The sequence below is a fragment of the Asterias amurensis genome, chromosome 5, assembly GCF_032118995.1.
Source record: "Asterias amurensis chromosome 5, ASM3211899v1".
NCBI lineage: Eukaryota > Metazoa > Echinodermata > Asteroidea > Forcipulatida > Asteriidae > Asterias > Asterias amurensis.
The window spans coordinates 1,187,111-1,207,040 of NC_092652.1; the positions used below are offsets into that span (position 1 = coordinate 1,187,111).

The 19,930-nt window shown below is 37.7% G+C and overlaps 1 protein-coding gene across 1 annotated transcript; it reads left to right on the top strand.

The window, feature by feature from the left end:
- The first annotated feature begins 750 nt into the window (after positions 1 to 750).
- Positions 751 to 17,039, top strand: LOC139937288 (uncharacterized). The gene is made up of 5 exons (XM_071932391.1): positions 751 to 1,024; positions 4,960 to 5,028; positions 11,812 to 11,873; positions 12,770 to 12,850; positions 14,332 to 17,039. Exons 1-5 carry the CDS (start codon positions 931 to 933, stop codon positions 14,362 to 14,364), a joined length of 339 nt encoding a protein of 112 aa, XP_071788492.1. The 5' UTR covers positions 751 to 930; the 3' UTR covers positions 14,365 to 17,039.
- The last annotated feature ends 2,891 nt before the right edge of the window (positions 17,040 to 19,930 follow it).

Below are 19,930 nucleotides of genomic sequence, written 5' to 3' on the forward strand. Positions count from 1 at the left end.
AATAAAAAATAGTTACATTTGACAACTCTCGTTATTTTCGATGGCCATAGTCGACAGAAGGAAAAAAGCCCAAATCGAACTCGCACATAATTGATGTTGGGGGGGGGCGGAACCCCCAATGGGGGGGGAGACTCTACAGGTTAGGATTGGAGACCTAATCCTTATACAAGGTTGCAGACTGAAGTGGGATTCAAACCGAGGTCCACAGATATGAAAGGCAGATATCGAAACCACTGACCCAACCTTGATCATCACACAACATCATTTTTATTAGATTTGGTCAATCAGTAACTATAATTTCAAATTTCTTTGATTTTTTTTACAATTTTGGACTAACTTCAAGGAAGAAAACAATCGGAGATAAGAAGGGGAAGGGAAAAGTACAAACGAAGTTCAATAAAATAACATAATAGTTGACATAAAAAAAATCAAAATGGATTCGCGTCTGCATATCAAATTCTCCGAATATTTTTAACAAACACATTTTGATTTAACCATTTAATATGATTTTAATTATTCAATCTGCCACTCAATATTGTGCCTGGTCTCGATTCATTCAAGGTCATTATTGGGGCATCCGGTCGGTGAAGCTAAAAGCTAAATCACAGACTTTCACTCCAACGTGGTCTTTTTCGAGGTGAATAATTAATTCAATGGCTTTATATTCAACCGTTCAGTTCGATATCACGTGATCTAAACTCCACATATAAAGAGCGCGCTTGGCTGGCATTTCATCAGTTTCGCCAGCTATTTAGTCCCCGTATGAAATAAGTTCGCGTTTGTTTCACATCAGATCTAGTGGATTTGCAAAACCAAAACCTCGGAGCACAGCCAAGATTCACCTGAGGGAGACGGGCGATTACTTTGGGGTGTGTTTTTTTGGCGGGAAAGGCGAGGCGACTGAAACGTGTACAGTGTGTTGTGGTAACTATGGGCTACTACAGAATGAGTTTGCCTTCACTATGGGTCGTCATGTTGTTTGTTTTGACCACAATTCTCATAATAAACACATCAACAACAAATGGTAAGCAATATTATTTATTCCATTTTTTTCCAAAAGGTTTCCGATAGGCCGAGTCAATTTTAATCAATAGGAGTATACGAACCAAGAATTGGTTGCAGTACAAAACAGTAAGCTGGCACTGTAAGAACTTTATGTACTTCAAGATATAAACAAACTGACAAACCTATAGAAGTTTGAAATCCATCAGCCATCTGGGTCACGAGAAAATAAAGGTGAAAGTTCGATTACACATTTTGCATGACATCGATTCAAAATAAAAATGAATAAACGCTCACTGGGCGATAAACTCAAAACGGTAAACTAGTTTTTGTTGTCACAAAACAAACATGACATTTCTACTATCATCATCATCATTAATTAGACCGTGTAAGTTTTTTGTAAATCTGTGATCTTCACGATTTGTTTTCTTACCAATTCATTAAAGATCCACCATGTTGTAGTTTTTATCAATCATTTTTAAGAAGAAAAAGCGTAAGACCGAAGGAAATATTTTGTTTTCAGTGGGGTGGATTTATTACGGGGTTAGATAACTGTCTTGAAGCTAAAGTTCCCCGCGTTTGTTCCCTAAATATGTCTTATATGTCTTATATTTCATCAGTCTTTTACAGTTTAAAATGTTGTAAGATAATTGTGTGTTCTAATCAATGGAAAGTGGGACAATGCAGCAATAGGGGGAGGTGATCTGATGGTTACTTGGTTTTAAATTTGTCGGTCTGGTTGCACTTGAATAGTTTTAAATGCACTGGGCTCTATTGGCGTGAATACTCAAACTAATTGTTAGCATAAAAACTTACTTGGTAACATGCAACGGGGGAAGCTGTTGATAGTATACGGGTTCCTCTGAAGTAATTTTTTTTTTAGAAAGAAGTAATTTCTCACTCAAATATTTGAAAGCATCTAAAAGCACAGAATTTGTGAGACATGGGCGTGTAGAAGAACACTATACACAGTTTCACATTTGAGATGTTTTTGGAACAAGAAGTAATATAATAGAACAACCCCTTCTTCTGATGAACTCAAATTGTTTATCGCTAAAAAAGAATTCATTAGGTTTTGGTATTGATCATTTGAAATTGAAAATGCAGTGAGGTGTTATTTTTGTTAAAGAACGAGACCACCGGACTTGGTATTGTCTGGCCCTGACGCTAAAATCACTGGCCTCTGTTGAAGTAGAATGTGGATAACGAATTTTATTTTAATCTTACCATTGCAACAATAAAATTTTTGAAAAACGGTGTGGTCTAATCTCTTTTCATCAAGAGAAGGTACAACGTTGACAGATGTGCTGCTTATGTATATGCATACTTAACTTTGGTGAATTAATTATGGTACATAATCGGTAATGTTTCAACCTGGTGAAATGGTCACAGCATTCGTGGTGAAAAACATGTTGCTATTGTCGTGCGTATACTCTCTCCGAATCAAGCTATAGTACGGCAAAGTTGACATCACAAATACCGCTACCATGCATGCATACTTTCTTTGAAAGGTAAAACAATGGTATGGTTGACCTGTTGCAACAGATTTATAATTTATTCTCGTTTATGTGCTTTACACTATAATGACCTGGTCATTTGGCCATAACATTACTCTAATCTTGATCAACTTCCTGGGAAGAAAGCGGCACTGGCTAGCCGTGACGCTCTAAAGGCTTTTCATACACAACATCAACCTCTACCCTCGCAGGTACCCATTTATACCAGGGTATACTTGTGGTGAAACTTGATGCTATGGCGTACGTTCTTTCTTTTGAATCAATCCATGAGCAATGTGGACGAGTTGTCACTGTTGCCAAAAGTTTGCTGATTTTTTGCTCTATTTGGTACAAAAAGCATAACATTTGTAACACAATCTTAGATCCAATGTTGTGTACCCACCAGCCAGTAAAAACCGGTTGGTGTAGAAAGGTTTTTCCCTTTTTTAACTCTCTTTTAGCTTCATGTAGTGTTTTCAAGTGAAATACATTGAACAATGTGGCAAAGTACAATCTTTCTTTCACACGAGTCTCAGACGGAGAAATTCTGTGACTTTGAAAGAGCAAACAATACCCTTTGTGATGAAAATGTCACTGATAAAGTTTGCAGATGTGTGGGGGAATCGGGAGTGTTGAACATTTTTCATGCCAGTCACGACACCCCTTTCAAACAAGTGCCCCCGTCTTAATAGAAATCAGAAGTGGATTTTGAATACCTGGCAAACAATGCCGATGCTGCAATTGAAAATGTGTTGCCATTCCTAAAAAAAAAAACTTTATAACAAAACACGATACTTCGACCTGGTTTGATCTTACGAAACAAAACTCTTCAACAGTTTATCACAGCCCACTACACTTTCTGAAATTGATATGAAATCCTTAACGCCCAATGCAATCAATGCATAGAGTTATAAGCATCTTTTCAATCAAGGCCTTTTCCGAATTAAATCGGATGATTTCTTCTTTCAATCGGCATGTTTTGACTTCCCTCTATCTTTCGAAGTCAGCAATCCTGTTGCTTTCTAAGACCGCTAATTCATTATAAACTATATACGCAGTCTCTGTCCGGAAACTGTGGTTCCGTTCTTTTATTGCGGCATATAATAGACAAGTCACCCATCCGTCTGTCTGATCTTGTCGCAAAGATATTGTTGAGAAAATCTTTGAGAGAATAAGAAATCACTGTTATAGACATGTCACCAGTCCATCGGTGTTATTATAACGCCGCTATTTGGTTAAGGTTATTGAGTTTTAATCGAGAAGCAAGTAGACAAGTTGCCATTCGTACTATCATGGCATGTCGCCAACTATCTATTTAACTGGCAGATGTGGAATTAAAGTCTAGAAATAAGTGGACTAATAAGTAGACTATAGTTAATAGTCTATTTAGTCTGGTATAATTTTTGCTTCATTTTGTCTTTCTTAATCACTGCATCGGGAGTGTACACTAGTCCCATTGTCTAAACAGATTGTTGTAAATGGCAAAAGCAACATGACTCCAGACTTCTTTTTGACGCCTGTTAAAGGTCTCCAGATTCTTCATATATATTAAAATAAACTAAGACATTACACGTATTTATAGCAGTCTTTGTTATAGACATCTGATACGATATCAAAGTATCATAAGAAGGGCTATAAGAACACATTTTCTACACAATATTAGTTTGGGGTCAGTAAAAGGTAAATAAAATTAAAAAAAGTTCTTTATCGTCCCCGATGCAAATTTAAAATCTATTATTTTCTAAACATGTTGATCAAAAATGTATTAAGTTGTTTTAGCACTTGGTGAAAACTCATTTAATTCTGGCGTCACTTCCTGTACAAGTCCCATCTGGTATAGAGTTGTTGAAAGTCATTGGCTGAAAAGATTCAAATTTTCGTTGCCAATGAAACAGATCAAATCTCACTAACCTGCTGACGTACACATTTTGATAGTAAAAACCTCGTTTGGAAAAATGGCAGTTCATTGATAAGGTCGGATAAATCACTACACTGTCTAAATTATTGTTAAACGTTTGTTTTAACTGTAATCAAAATTCGTAGCTCATATAAATGACAGTGACAAATTATAGCAATCATTAAAACTTTAATTTATAGCTTCAGACAGGCCTAACTTGCGCAAAAAAAAGAAAAGATATTTTTGATTTTTTGCAACTACCACATTATAAAGCACCGGTGTGATTTATCTTAGTGCTAGGTGTCTGTCCATGTTTATTATTTCTTAGCGTATCTTCTTGAAAAAAAGAAAAGAAAAAAAAATGTTTTGTTTTTTTTTAACTTACGCTTAACATTAATAAGTTATTAGTGTATAGTTTAAAGCTCGGGTTTTGTGCTACTCATAATGATTTACTTAGAAAGCAGAATCGAAATAAACGATATTAATATTTTAAGCAGATTCTGGAAATACAAAGGATGAATTGTTTTAACAGTTTTGCAATTTTTGTTGTTATTTTCTTCTTAGCCACCAGCTGCGCCACACTGAACTGTGTAGACGTTAGTACGGCAGCTTGCAGATTCTGCCGCAGAAGAGGTAGGTTTGCGGAGTAAAATATCAGTCTTTATACATTTATTTCAGATGTGTAGGTGATGATAGTACATTAAGTCTATGACCTTGATGATAGGGAATTCTCGCAGTACCATTTAGTCATCAAGCTTCTTGAAGGGCGTGTAAATCTCGCCCTTCAGTATCAAACCGCGTGAAGTTACGTGTGATTTGAAGCAATGTATTCGAGAAGCTGGAAGTCGATATCCTGACATGATTCAATGTGAGAAACAGAGATATGCGTACTTCATTAATGTCAGACGACCTAGGGTAGGGTTTATTACAGATCATATTCTTTAAAGGATCTGTATGTTTGGTAATGACTATGAAAATATGCAAATAAAAGCTTAGGTGGTAAGAGGTACTGAAGCTTTGGATAGTATAATGCCTTCTGAGAAACATTTTACTTCGAATAACTGCGTCGCGGTTTTGCCAGAAATATTCCTTTTTAGCCCCAAAAATTTGCAAGAAGCGTTAGGGCCTACCGGTGACGTCTCTTAGAGTTTGTGTTTTCCTTTCAGGCTTCCTGCGTGGACTTATTCACTCCAGATTTTCGTCGAAATCTAAAAAAAAAACACGACCGCCTTTTTGAAATGAGATTTTCCTGGTGTAGTTTTCCTAGTGGTTTAACAGTTTTTTAATGTCTTCTTTTTAAAGACCTGAAACACGGAGGGCGAAATACCACCAGAGTAATATTATTTGGTCAGTGTGGACCCAACGAAGCATCCTAAATCATTTTCCACAAACAGAACAATTTGTTGATTTATTTATTATTTAATTTATTTCCAATATTTCCACCACGTCTAAGCTATATGCAAACTTTCATTACAACTTCAATGCACATGATCAGTGTTTGAATCCAACGAACAACTCTCTTTTTTATTTTATTACGGTTATTCCTTGACGCAGTCTTGCGTAAACTAAGCAATAACCTTGTAGTCGTTAAGCAGAAAGCGTTGATCAATGTCTTATCTTCAGTCGCTGAGACATCAAAGTTCCGGCGTACGTGCTAAATCACTCGTTCGCAAGTTTGATTATGTTCTTGCAAAATTTAGATGTTGGAAAATTGATAGCACATCATTTTAACACGGTCATCTGAATACTGTTTGATATTTGAAATTGACAGTACATTATTTCCTCGGGCATGAAGTTTATCTCAGTGCATGTTCTGAGATAATACTGCTCTACGGACTTCTGTTTCATCTAAGACATGTCTCGCTAACATGCCCAATAAATGGGGGAATCCACTTGATTTGGGGGTGGGTGGTTATATAGCTCCCGCTTGAAGCTAAAATTTGCAACAAACACAAATTGATTAAGCCCGGATCTCGTATTAAACAACATTGACATTTTAATAATGTGGCAAATACGTGTGGCAAATGGTTGACTTAGTAAAGCCATCGTTATAACAGGTTTTGATTGGCATCAAAGTGACGTAGGGTTATCTCTAAGCTCGGCCCGCTCATTCATTCAAACTTCACACCACTTTCATCAAAATCAATTCTCAAATTATAAGGGGGTGGAAATAGCTCAAGGCTTTTCATTAACGTTACTTTTTGGAGAAGTCTCTGTTATTTTGAGTATCCTGGTGAGGTTGTGTATATAACTTTATTATCAAATGATGTTGGGTTGTAGAATCTTGACAGGTCGTTCATGATTCAGATAAACAGCGACCTCGAACGCAGTTGTCTAGTAAACGCGTTCCTAGTAAACGCATTCCTCTAGTAAACGCATTCCTAGTAAACGCGTTCCTCTAGTAAACGCGTTCCCAGTAAACGCATTCCTCTAGTAAACGCGTTCCTAGTAAACGCATTCCTCTAGTAAACGCGTTCCTAGTAAACGCATTCATCTAGTAAACGCGTTCCTAGTAAACGCATTCCTCTAGTAAACGCGTTCCTAGTAAACGCGTTCCTCTTAATAGTAAACGCGTTCCTAACAGGGATTAATACCGGTGCCGATTTCACGACATAAGCTCCAGATAAAAGCAAACGAATTAAGTTTTTTCTTAAATCCCTTTTTCTTTTTTTTTGTCTTTCTTCCCCCGGGGATGTTGGTTTGGTATACTCAATCATACTCGGGATCTATAAACTGACAATAGGATACCAACTGGGTAAAGGTCCCAAGCTGGAAAGTACAGAACAACATAATATAAATGCCAAAAGGTTAGGTTCAAACACAAGAGGGACAAAAACTACATTTGTAAAGAAGAGGACTTGTATGCCAATTTTAGAGATAAGTTGTCTGGGGATGTTAAAGAAAAAAATAATTTCAGGCAGTATTTGCGTGTAGGTCTATCATACAAATCGACTCTGCCTAATACAAATGGCTTCCGTGTGCCCTTTAAGCCAAGAGGTGGGCCTAAACATTGATCCTGTCTCATTATAAAGTAACTCATATTCGCCATGAAATATTTTGTTAGTAAAAATAAACTTAATGACATCTGGTACTGTCTGCTCTTTCTCAATCAGCCGCGCGTTTGAACGTCCCAAGTTGTCCAGTGGGATTTAATGCGGGCAGATGCTCCGACTAGGCCGGGATTTCCCCCAAATTGTACCCAACGGAAGCGGAAGCAGTAACCCCTCTTACGGGGGGAGATGGGACTTAGTAGGAGGGGGAAATCGAAACCTCTTCTTACCAGCTGCCACTTTGGTCTCTAAAAACAGAATATGTTTTATCCCTACAGGCAGGACAAGATGTACGAATACGCACCGAGTTCTGTGGATTTGGTTTTCTTCTGACAAGTTTATATTACATTCCTTTTCCCACATGCTATTGTGGATACAGGTTCAAGTACACACACTTACTTTCCTTCCCGTTGGGGGAGGGGGCGGGGGAGCAAATCATCGACGTGTGTGAGAGTTACAAAACGAATTCTTACGCTTGTCTCGTCTTGCAGAGCTTGAAGTGTGATCATGCTACTGGGGTTCAATTTGTTTGCAAACTGACCCTCAGGAACAAAATATTGGCGCGTAAAAAAAAAACGCGCACAATAAAAACGTTGTCGGCACGCGCGTGGGTGTGTTGGTGTTAAGGAATTAGTCTGGTGTAATGTAATTATATCACGTCAAATTAATTAAGGACGTCCGGGTATTTTTCCCGTTCGTCAAACCACTCAACAGAAATTGCATTTTCTCACCACCCTATTGTGCACCGCGAACTTTCTTTAAGGACAACCTTAAGGTAGACTACTCACAAGGCGGAAGCCAATGTGTTAAGTAATCGTTTACAGAACACTTCCGTTAATCGGTGACATTTCATGCTTTTTTGGATACAATAGTCTTGGGCTTACACAAGAGACCTTGCAAGGAAACGACACAAAGGATATCCTCCAAAATCAAAACTTGACATTGACGGGGCGGGAGAAGCAGTTCGTTTTGAAATTAACACTACATCAATATTTTCGTAAAATTAGTTGATGAAACGTTCCTTGACAAAGTTGTGGCGACAAACAAAATGGCCATGATGGTTAACAAAGGACGTGTGCGTGCAAGTCCTCAACAAATTGCAAAGCAAATTTGTCAGTGTTTTTTTTTTTTCCCGAAACGTGACAAACTAAGTTGATACAAAATAAATAGATGGTATAATATATTTCACTCTTCTATAAACCACTGATGATTTATACCTATTAAGTCTTGGGTCAAGAAAGATTATCCCACAAAATATAATGTTTCTTAATCCTTCCCAGTCACGCGAATTAAAGTCAAGAGACATCTTCGCCTATCTTAACGTCTACTACACAAACACCAGTTCAAGAGCGATCTAATATATCTTCATCTCAGCAGACATACCGATAGATTAATACTATTGCCTTAAAGCTAAACACAAATAAACACCTGATAATTACATTATTTGAATGAGGGGTAAATTATAATCAGAAATGTACCTATAAATCAAGTTAGCAATTCTCCTGTTCACAACCTCCAACAGCAACCTCCAAGATACACTTCTAACAATCTCGCCTATAATACAGAGAGGCCTGGAGGTTGCAGGGGGCGTCGTTCTTCTTCTTGGGTAACACGGATAATTTTTCCGTGCTCCGAGTAGGGCAGTTCATTCGTTGCTGTCTTTAAATTATGGAACAAGCTGCTGTGTTCTATCAGGGAAGCTGCATCTTCTGCGACCGTTAAGTGCCAACTCAAAACCTCACCTATTTCACAGCTTACGATGTGTTTGTTTCGATGCATTTTCTTCATTTCTTTTTATTTAATTCAGTTATTATTGTTAGACGCTTTGCTCTTCATATAGCACTCTATAAATGTATTTTATTATTATGACTAAAACACACAAATCAGATGATTATTTTTAAAAGGGGGAAACCTTTTGACACCACAGAATCTCTTTCTCTGGAAGTCATGAATTGTGTTACACAACGCGGCCCTGCGATGCGCATTAATGAATGAATCGTTCCAGGTCGTATTCACTGTCAACTCTGATTATCTCTAACGATGCTGTGGAATAATAGTTTGATGTCTTGTGATTTAAAGTGGATAAAAGCTTGTCATGATTAGAGTAAAGGCTAGTTCTTAATGGAGATTGATTCCTAAAAAAATGACTCAGCTGCAAATCATTCTCTTTATTTTTCCACTCGGAGTTGAAGTTATTTTGGCCCATCGTCGAGCGCTATACTTTCTTGTACTCCCAAAGCGTAATTCAACAACACCCAACCAATCAAAGAGAAAATGTTTCTGTAATGTTGCTGTAAATTTAGATATTAACGACGTCAATTGCGCCACAAATTGCACTTATATAGTTTACTCGAAAGATTAATAACAACCGAATGTTTTTCAGAGTTTTTTTCCTTTACTTGGGAGAGAAAGTGGAATTCTCAAAGACAAACTAGTTATGTTTCCATAGTTTTAATTGCATGAGACACGCAACGAGGACAACAATCCCTGAAGCATCATAGCTCGATTGGATAGAAATGAAAACGCATTCATTAGAAACCATAAAAGCTACAATTTCAAAAGAAGTCTGAGAAGTTTTGAAAAGTTTCTTGGACTACAAGGTAACGATTAATGATGTTTTTGATTAGCAACGTGTGCGCCCATTTCACTACCGGTGCTGCATCATTCAAAGGAGTTGAGATAATTTGAGGAGGCCCTAACTTTAATAGGGTGAGGCGATGTGATACAAGGTTAAGCGCGTCCGTCAAATTCCACCTGTTTCCGCAATTATTCATTCATTTCATTTATTTGTATTAATTGGTCACAATGATGTAAAAGAAAAGTGAAATTCTTCTTCCTGCAATGCGAAATAAATTTTGTGTCAACTTCTTGTTGCGATTCTGTGAAGCGCCTTTGGTATCTTGTATGGCATTTTTGAGCTATGTATTAAGATGTTAATATCCATTATTATTACTTCACATAATAATAATTATAGATGGTTTGCAATAGATGTCATTGGCCGCCATCTTTGATGAATTGTGCACGCGTATAGAGCTACCATTGGCTAGCTGAGAGTCGTGCCCATCTCGTATATGCGTGCACATTTATTCATTGTTTTACATCAAAGATGGCGGTCAATGACGCGTATTGCATTCCATCTATTGTAGAATAATTATTTGAAATGCTCATTTTATGGAAATGAACAACCGGTTGTAAAGATATCGGTGAAAAATATCAAGGTTATTTGTGGTTCACTCGAAACCATCGTCCAGTGTATCATGATACGTTATGTTTGTAAAACCTTCCATAGATTGAAAAACCCGGAACCCATCCATTTACAAATAAAAGCATATGGTGTTAAGCCTGTATAATAAATTGCTTACCGAGATGCATGCACACACGACCCTGCCTGTGTAGCATCTTATAAGGGCCCCTGAAGTGCCTGGTGGGGAGGGGGCATCGTCTTCAAGATTGGCAAACTGGCAACACGGAATTATCACTCTAATGTTTAAAATACTTTAACCAGAGATCTCTATAAAAACGTATACTGTGACCAGTGTTTGCTTTCATAAAGCAATAAAAGAAAAGGTTGTAGTTACACGTTTACGGGGGAATAAACGCAAAGTCCAAAAACTGTCTTATTTGTTTTTTTATTTGAGCTGGTAATGGATATCATCAGCTATATTACACTTGAACTGTATACTCATACCCATCCGCTTAATATCGCTAGTAGACCTCGGTGGAACAAATTAATAAAAACAAAACATTCGAAGGGGACGTAATCGGCGAGCATTGGTTATATTTTGCAACAGTTTATAAGTTGATGTTTTCGGTTGCTAACTCTTATTTTGTTTATTTGTTTATTTGTTAAAACATTGCGTTTATTCAGTATCCATTAAATTTCATGGTCGCGTTTTTTAGATATCGCTAACAATCCGGAGCGAAGTCCTCGCTGGATTCTCTAAATGATTGCACAATAAGAAACATTTAAATGACTTGAAACGCCTCTCAGATTTGAGTATATGGGGCATCAAAACCGAAATATTGTTACATAATCACGTTAGGTCCAATTGAAATGTTTCTCAAAATGCTTTATACTAGATCGAATGCTGCTATCGAAAACAATGATTTTTAACTAAAAGAAACAAATTCGCTTTAAGCTCAAAGCTGAATTCGAGTCTATGAGCGAAGTCGCCAGACTCTACCCCAATTCCAGAATGTTATTATTTGTGTGTCAGTCAGTTAAACAATCCAACTCGGTAATTAGTGACGGTAATTAGTTTGTAAACAATCCATAGGGAAAAGACAGGACAAAACAAGTCGAGTATTTTGATGCACAAATCTTGAGTTTTCAATCATTTGTTCTGAATGTTTTCTTCTCTTTCAGGTGGTAAAAGATCCGCAAACTATGCATGGCGAGACGACAGGGAACTTGACGAATCTAACGATGTAAGATTCACTTTTTGTTTTAAATATGAAAACCAAAATTAATGAAAGTTGTCAGTGAAATCCACACCAAATTTATCAAATTCCTCAGTATTTTTGTATGTTTATTTTATGGGTAATATCCCCCTTTTCAATGTGATATCCCCGTTTTTTTTTGTTTTTTTTAATGACATAACGCAACTCTTAAGAATAGGTGTCACATAAGAATAACAAATAATGAGGTGTAAAAAATAAATACAATTTCTGCCAAAGAAATTACATTGGTGTTAAATCAACACCTCTGGTGTTAATTTGTAATTCTTTTTCGGTATCTCTGTGACGACACCCATGATGTCAGTTTTAAACACCCCAGATTTTGCAGTGTTGTATTTTCAGTCAGACTTTAATGTGTGGTTGGAGTTTTATTATTCTCCTGCACGATATTGTTGTATAGTATTGATACATTCTGGGAAATTGGGAAATTGGAAATTTCCAAATGTTTTAATTTTGATGTTTTTTTAAATTGTGTAATTTTTTACTTTATTAAAATAACAATCTCGTAAACTACATTTTTAACAAGGCACTGAAATGTTTGGGTTTTTTTTAAGAAAAAAGGCTGAAGGAAACTCGGCCAGAATTGCCCAAATAGGGAAAAAATGTAGCTTGACCATTATGGCACTGCCAACGATTATTGGGGACACTGACGAAAATTCCCCTCTTCCATCACAAACACTCTGACGAAAAAAATGTGAACGCGTTTGTTCTGTTCCAGCTAAACATGACTTGTTTTTGTTTTTTAAACACATGTCATGTTCTATCAGGGTCTGAGGGATAAATGACGTCAGATTTTAATCTAAAATGTCTTTTGTATGTAGAGACGGATCATTGTTCATTGTGTTTGTTTATGCGCATCTTTACAGAGAGGATCGATGACGTCAGAGTGTTTCCTTGACACTGAGGTAGCCAGGTTGCCGCATGATCTTCAAGAGCAAGTATATGAGGTGGGTAGCTCCCCCCTCCCCCTTTTTGGACAAAAATAGAAATAAAGTAAAATAAGTAAAGTAAAAAATACAAGAAGGTAAGGGAATTGACCCTGCTTTTCTCTTCATTAAAGAGAGAAAAAGGGTAATTATTAAGATTTGTGTTTTCGGAGACTTACACCGGATCGTATCCATGCAAACATAATCCACAGGGTCCCCCTCCCCCTCCCCTCACTAGAGACATGGTGATGAAGTGGCTATAGTGGCTCCAGGGGTGCATTTCACAAAGAGTTAGGACTAGTCTTATCTCGAGTTAGGACCGGTTACTCGTCCTAACTTAGGACTATCCATGCAATTTGTATATCTCCTAGGACTAGTCCTAAGTTAGGACTAGTCCTAAGTTTGTGAAATCGACCCCAGGTCATGAAGAAATTTGCAATAATAAGGGACGCACAAAGTCCATAACTTCATCGAGTGACACAAAAAAGGATTTCCATAAAACACTCGTCTGCAATATTTGGCTGAGAATTGAAAATGAATAAATGATAAATGTACAATGACCGACGCACCCAAGCCCATCACCCAATCGAGTACAAAAACCAAGATTAAACATAAAGTGCTTAGACTATCAAGCAACACTATGCTAAGATCTGAAAGAGAAGAACAGTCAGTACTTTTCAAAAACCAAGATTAAACTAAAATGCTTAGGCTATCAAGCAACACTATGCTAAGACCTGAAAGAAAAGAACAGTCAGTACTTTACAAAAACCAAGATTAAACATAAAATGCTTAGACTATCAAGCAACACTATGCTAAGATCTGAAAGAGAAGAACAGTCAGTACTTTACAAAAACCAAGATTAAACATAAAGTGCTTAGACTATCAAGCAACACTATGCTAAGATCTGAAAGAGAAAAACAGTCAGTACTTTTCAAAAACCAAGATTAAACATAAAATGCTTAGGCTATCAAGCAACACTATGCTAAGACCTGAAAGAAAAGAACAGTCAGTACTTTACAAAAACCAAGATTAAACATAAAATGCTTAGGCTATCAAGCAACACTATGCTAAGATCTGAAAGAGAAAAACAGTCAGTACTTTTCAACACGAGTGTAAAATTTATTTAACTCTGAAACAAAATTATATTAAAATAAAGTGAAGATGTGTCTGTGACTCAACTAATCGTCTCCAGTTCCACGATTAGCAGCGTGTTCCGGCTGTGATCGTTCCGGTCTGCTCCGCCTTCTTCCTTATGGCATTAGTGTAATAATCAATTATGATTCCGAATGAATTGCCCAATTACTTTGCTATTGTCTCATTTCCCGGAGCCATAACAACCACGGATCAATTAGCTTTCCTAATTGAGGTGTCGTAACTTTAAACCATCCCCATCATACATCAATGTCCGTTAGGTTTGCATCGCAGCAAAGAAATTAATAACCCCTGTCTGCAGCTAACCTTTTCTCACTTATGTTTTTTTCCCTCTTCTTTTTTCTTGGCAGGTATTAGAGGTTGTGCTCGGTATGAATCGATAGAGGGCGCTGTGGTGATAATGTTCTTTAATTTATCGAGACGACACTCTGGAATTCGACGACGACGTGACTGAGATTAAACTACTATAGTGCTACTATTCGGACAAAGTGGTGATAAAATAATGTTCAGTGACACAGTTCTTGTTTAACGAGCACCCCTATTGACTCTGAACTGTATTGACTTTTAAACAATGTTAAAAGCCTAAAGCTGGTTATATAAGGCATTATTTATAGAAAGCACCAACTTCTTAGTGTTGTACTTTAGCTTGATTCAAAGAGTGTAAAGAGATATATGACCAATGTTCCCATTTATATAAAGACAGCTATATATCCCAACACCAACAACACTTTAGGCCAAGGTTGCTAGCCCTAACTTGATTCGAACGCAACACTCTTGCACTTCGGCGACTATTTCTGCCGTACACTAATTTGATGCACAGAGGGTAATCAAATCGTCAGAAATAATTGGGCCTGCGTAAACGACGTTGTTTACGTTTACTTGTGAGTACGCACAACATGATGTTTCTGCCGTCATTACAAATGTTGTACCTTATCTTACTTCACCGAGAGTTGCGTAACTTCGTAGTCGGTTTATACGTCATCTTCAGTGCTGTACACTATCTTGTTTCAAGTACAGTAAACATGGCGGGAGTAGCACGCATTGGCCAATGGTACACCTTGTTTCTTCGACACCCAATTAAATCATTGTGCCTAATGTTAGATTTGTAAATATAGAATCTTTTAAAGAAACAAATTAGATTGTACTTAATAACACAAATCGATAACTTAAGGGACATTTTACATAATTATTTGCGAAATGGTCGCTCTGATGGATACTACAACATTCCAATCATGCAACAAGTTCAGCCATTTGCCTCAGCCGTAAGTTCACACCCGACCAAAGCTCTGGTGTTGTCAGTAGCAGAGAGTGGGTTCGAATCCTGGTCAGGTCATGTTTGCATTTGACCTAAGCATCATTGGTAGTAACAGTGGCGCACTTAAAGTGGTCTAGTGGTATCGAAGTTTGCATAAATTAACATTATTATTTGCTATTTTATGCTAACAGGGAACGCAATGTTTGGCGTTAAATTATAACTAAATGTGTTTCAGTGTACAAGCTCGTGGCTATGTTTACAATACCGTTAAAACTGTATCTGACCTATTTTATAATGGCCGTTTAATAACTGTATCTTGCAAAAAGGGTGAAATTTGATGTTAGTTTTTAGGCAAGTATCGAGTGACGTGCAAAATTGCATGATATAGAAACTGACGACAAACAAATAAAAGCACGCCCTCAACAAACGATTTAGGTAGAAAGGTGAGATCGTGTCATCCAACTGCTGTATATCAAGCCGTTTTAGTCCAAATCGTGACGTCACCATCACTCCATCCATCTATTCATACCTAACGCACCCCGCCCTTCTCTGACCACGCCCCTTTGGATTGCATGCTGAATGAACCCTGTTCGCCGCAAATTGACCTCTGTTATTAACGTTTACAGTGTGCGTTTATAACATACTCTTATTGATTGTGTCCAGTTTTTGTGAGCCTGTTTGGCTAAGGTTCACTCGCAGACTTCGCATTCCTCTCCACACAGTCCGAAGACCATTCTTATTCAAGGGCGCCCTCTAGTTTCCTTATGATTCCTTGTTTGCTCATCCCCGCCATCATATGGTGTTTATCCAGTTTAATGGGGTATAGAACAGCTCTTTTTTGTTATAAGCAGTCGTAGTTCAGCCCCCCTCCCCCACCCCTAAGTCCGACTGGTCTCGAGTCAAAAAGCAGTTGTAGTGATGAGTGAATAGGAATATGAAAGATGGGATAAGACTGGCCCAAATCAAACAGACAATGGTGGAACCTTCCTTGTAGGTGGACATTGTATGTCACATTCATATTGCAAACCACATGAGAGTTATTGGTACATGATTAGTGTGTGTTGCTGGTGTACGCACTGCGCCAATCAGCAGGCCAGTCTAGTCCCATCTTTACATCACCTGACCGCACTTGCATAACGTACTTTACTAAGGTCATCGACCCATCCCATTGGTTGGGAGACCGATGGGGCCAAGGGAATGTTCATTCTAGTTCGGGGTAGACTTCCCTGAAGATGTGGCCATCTTAATTTGAATCTATTTATAAAACTTGATTGGTGTAACCAAACTGAGGTTTGGGGGAAATAGTCTCAGAAAACAATTTTTAAAATAATCAATTATCATTAAGTTGTTATATTTAGTACTAGTCATCTTATTATGATGAAAAAAAAGAAATGTTGTAAACTTTGACATGCGACGCGACTTTAATTAATTGACAAATCCTTAATTGTAATATCCTATGAAGCATGTAGAAATATTAAGTAATTGTTGAATATTAATTAGTCCAGTTATAATTTTAAAACTAACATTATTATGATTATGCAGTTGTTTTGTTTTCTTCAAAATTATATTCAACTTTCCTGTTAGCTTTGTCATTATGTCATTGTTTATTTATTTCTAATTCGATGAGTTTATTCAAGGTTTATTTATTATTGTGTGTTTTTATTGTTTAAGATTTTCTTCTGGTGTAATTTTATGAGTTGTTAACTTCTAATTGGTTGACCCTCGACATTTCACCTTGCCTTTAAATGAATAATATAAACTGAACTTAACGTGTTGTAAGAAACTAATTAAAGCACATTAAACTACGTGTACCAAAGTCGGCGTTTTTTGTAGCAATATTTGACTATGTTGTCGTTGTTGTGTCTCGGGAACCTGGGGTTGGGGACATTGTGTTTGGGTTGGGGGGTTGAGGGGAGATCAACCTCGCTTGTTGTAGTGCCGTGCCATCTTATTCTTTCCCCTAATGCGGTGTTCGATCATAGCATTGAGGTAGAACTATACCTCACTGATCGTTGTGACGAAAGGTTTCGTATGTACGGCGTGCTGCCCATGGAAGCGAGGCGATGACATATTGAAATAGGTAGCAACGATTGGTTGCTACTGCAACGTCAGGGTGCTAGACAAACGCCAATCCTATCGGGTTATCGCTTAGTTTTCCACATCACTTTAAACTTAATTAGTTTTTTTTTTTTAAGTTTTATCAAATCAAAACCCTTTTGACGTAAGTAAGAAATTAATTTTTTTGTGCAGATCTGTTGATTATGCACTCATCCCGTTTGTGATCATTTGGGGCCTCAAGCTAAGAATATTAACTATTTATGACCCCATCAAACTTCTTGTAGATCCTCGATGTGACGTCAAGACTTGAACAAGCATTATGGGAGTGCTTGTCCCGAGAATGTCAACTTAAGTCATTACGAGGCTGAATGCTTCAAAACCTACTATGACAAACCTGATGACGTCAATAGTACGTCATTGCCCTCCTGTGTACTTGTGTATGTTAGGGTGATATAGACTATAGAGTTTCAATGACATAACAAAATGTTCGTTTTGCATTTATAAACATTGTTCGAGTTTGTGTTTTCCGTAATGCTCAACGACGGCATGGTACCGCTTGTTAAATTATTATGTTCGGTGTCCCCATTAAATCTCCCCGGAGATTCTGTCCCTCAACAAGGGAATTTACCATGGACTTGAGGAGGATGGCTAAAAAGAGGGCGCCATCAGAAGTAGTTTGTACTCAGTTTGCCATTGGGGGGGGGGGGGCAGAATCTCCTCCCACGCCGGGCCTACTGGGTTAGTCTTAAAATCCCAACTCATGGAACTGTTTAAGCACCGTCAGTATCTAAAGAACAACGTCGTGGGTTCGAATCCCACCGAGTAATATGCCTGTGATTTTTTTTTCACGGAGATCGGATAATTAGTTCTGGGTGTAATTACTTACACATGTCAATATATAATATGGGTAAAACCACAAATAAATAATCTTGATCGACGATGCAATTTTCCATCTGTTAAAGATTATGATTACCAGACGTTACCAATACTACCATGGCGTCACAAAAACAAATTGTGACTGGTAACCTGCTTAATTCCACTTTACAGAAAATTGTTAAGCAATATTTCCTTCTAACAGCCATGATGAATTGGTCCCTTTGAACGGATTATGCCGTAACTAGATTCTCGAAGAGAGTGGAGTATTGGGGTTCATTGTTTGTGTTCTACTGTGGCGCCCTCATTCATATTTCTCAAAATAACAAATTGTATCGCGAATATCAATTTATCACAGAGTCATGCCTTGCGTTTTACACTGAAGTTGAAAGGGTTAGTCTTTCCATCTGTATTATGAGTTCTAAAGTGTACAAAAGCTCACTTTGTCTAAAATTATTGTTACTAATATTGGTTTTAATTATTTTGTGAACAACGGCTATATTTATTCTGTAATCAAATAATGTTGCGTTTAACAATTCTACCTCCATGGTTTAACCATGTACAATGTATCTAACATGTTTATGATTTTGTTCCACTCTCGAATCTGAAGAGCGCCACCATGGGATTCTTTTCGTACAACGACTGAGGGGAGACCTGCTGTGGATTTCACAAAGGTAGTCCTAACTTAGGACTAGTCCTAGGCAATGCTAAGAGATAGGACCAGTCCTAAGTTAGGACCACTAGTCCTAGGCAATGCTAAGAGATAGGACCAGTCCTAAGTTAGGATGAGTTACTGGTCCTAACTTAGGACTGGTCCTATCTCTTAGCATTGCCTAGGACTAGTCCTAAGTTAGGACTACCTTTGTGAAACCCATCCCTGGGCCCAATTTTTATATCCAGCATTGTGAGCAAAACAGAGCAGTGGCTGACGGTGTCCAAAAGAATGGCTTCCAGTAGTCAATGTAGCAAACATCCACAGTCGTAGCCAAAGGCGTAGCCAGTCGAAGCTAAGAGTGGCTCGTGGTCTTCCTTCTTAGAGGAACACGTTGCCTTGGATCGGACGAGTTGGTCTATAAAAAGCGTTTTTTATAAAATGCATATGGTTGGAAAGATGTTTTAAAAGTAGAATACAATGATCCACACAAGTTTGCCTCGAAATTGCGTGGTTTTCCTTTTACTGTGCGAACTAACACGGTCGGCCATTTATGGGAGTCAAAAATTTGACTCCCATAAATGGCTGACCGTGTTAGTCGACGAGGTGAAAGGAAAACCGTGCAATTTCGAGGCATGTTTGTGTGGATCATTGTATTCTACTTTTACAACATCTTTCTACCCACATGCATTTGAAAACAAACGGTTACATACGCTTTTTATAGACCAACTCGACCGATCCAAGGCAACGTGTTCCTTTAAGTGTTTTGTTTTAATTCTTCTTCATTGCCTAATTCTAGCACAAAAGGAGCTTATAGCAAACACAATAATGCTTACCATTATAAGGTACCAGCCAAACACCCATGTACAGTCTTTTACTGACTTCCTGCTAAGCAGAAACTGTTCACAACCATTTTCTGCTGAAGCAGCGTTGTAAAATCGGACTCATTTGATGTCGGAGGCGGTCTTTGTTCTTTGAGTTCTTCTTAGATGATGATATAAAAATCTTAGAGTAGAGTATATAAATAATATCCATTAAGATCTTGAGTCTACTTTTTACAAAGCGGAAAACACTTATCGTTTTAAATGCATAATTCAACCCCCACTCCGAA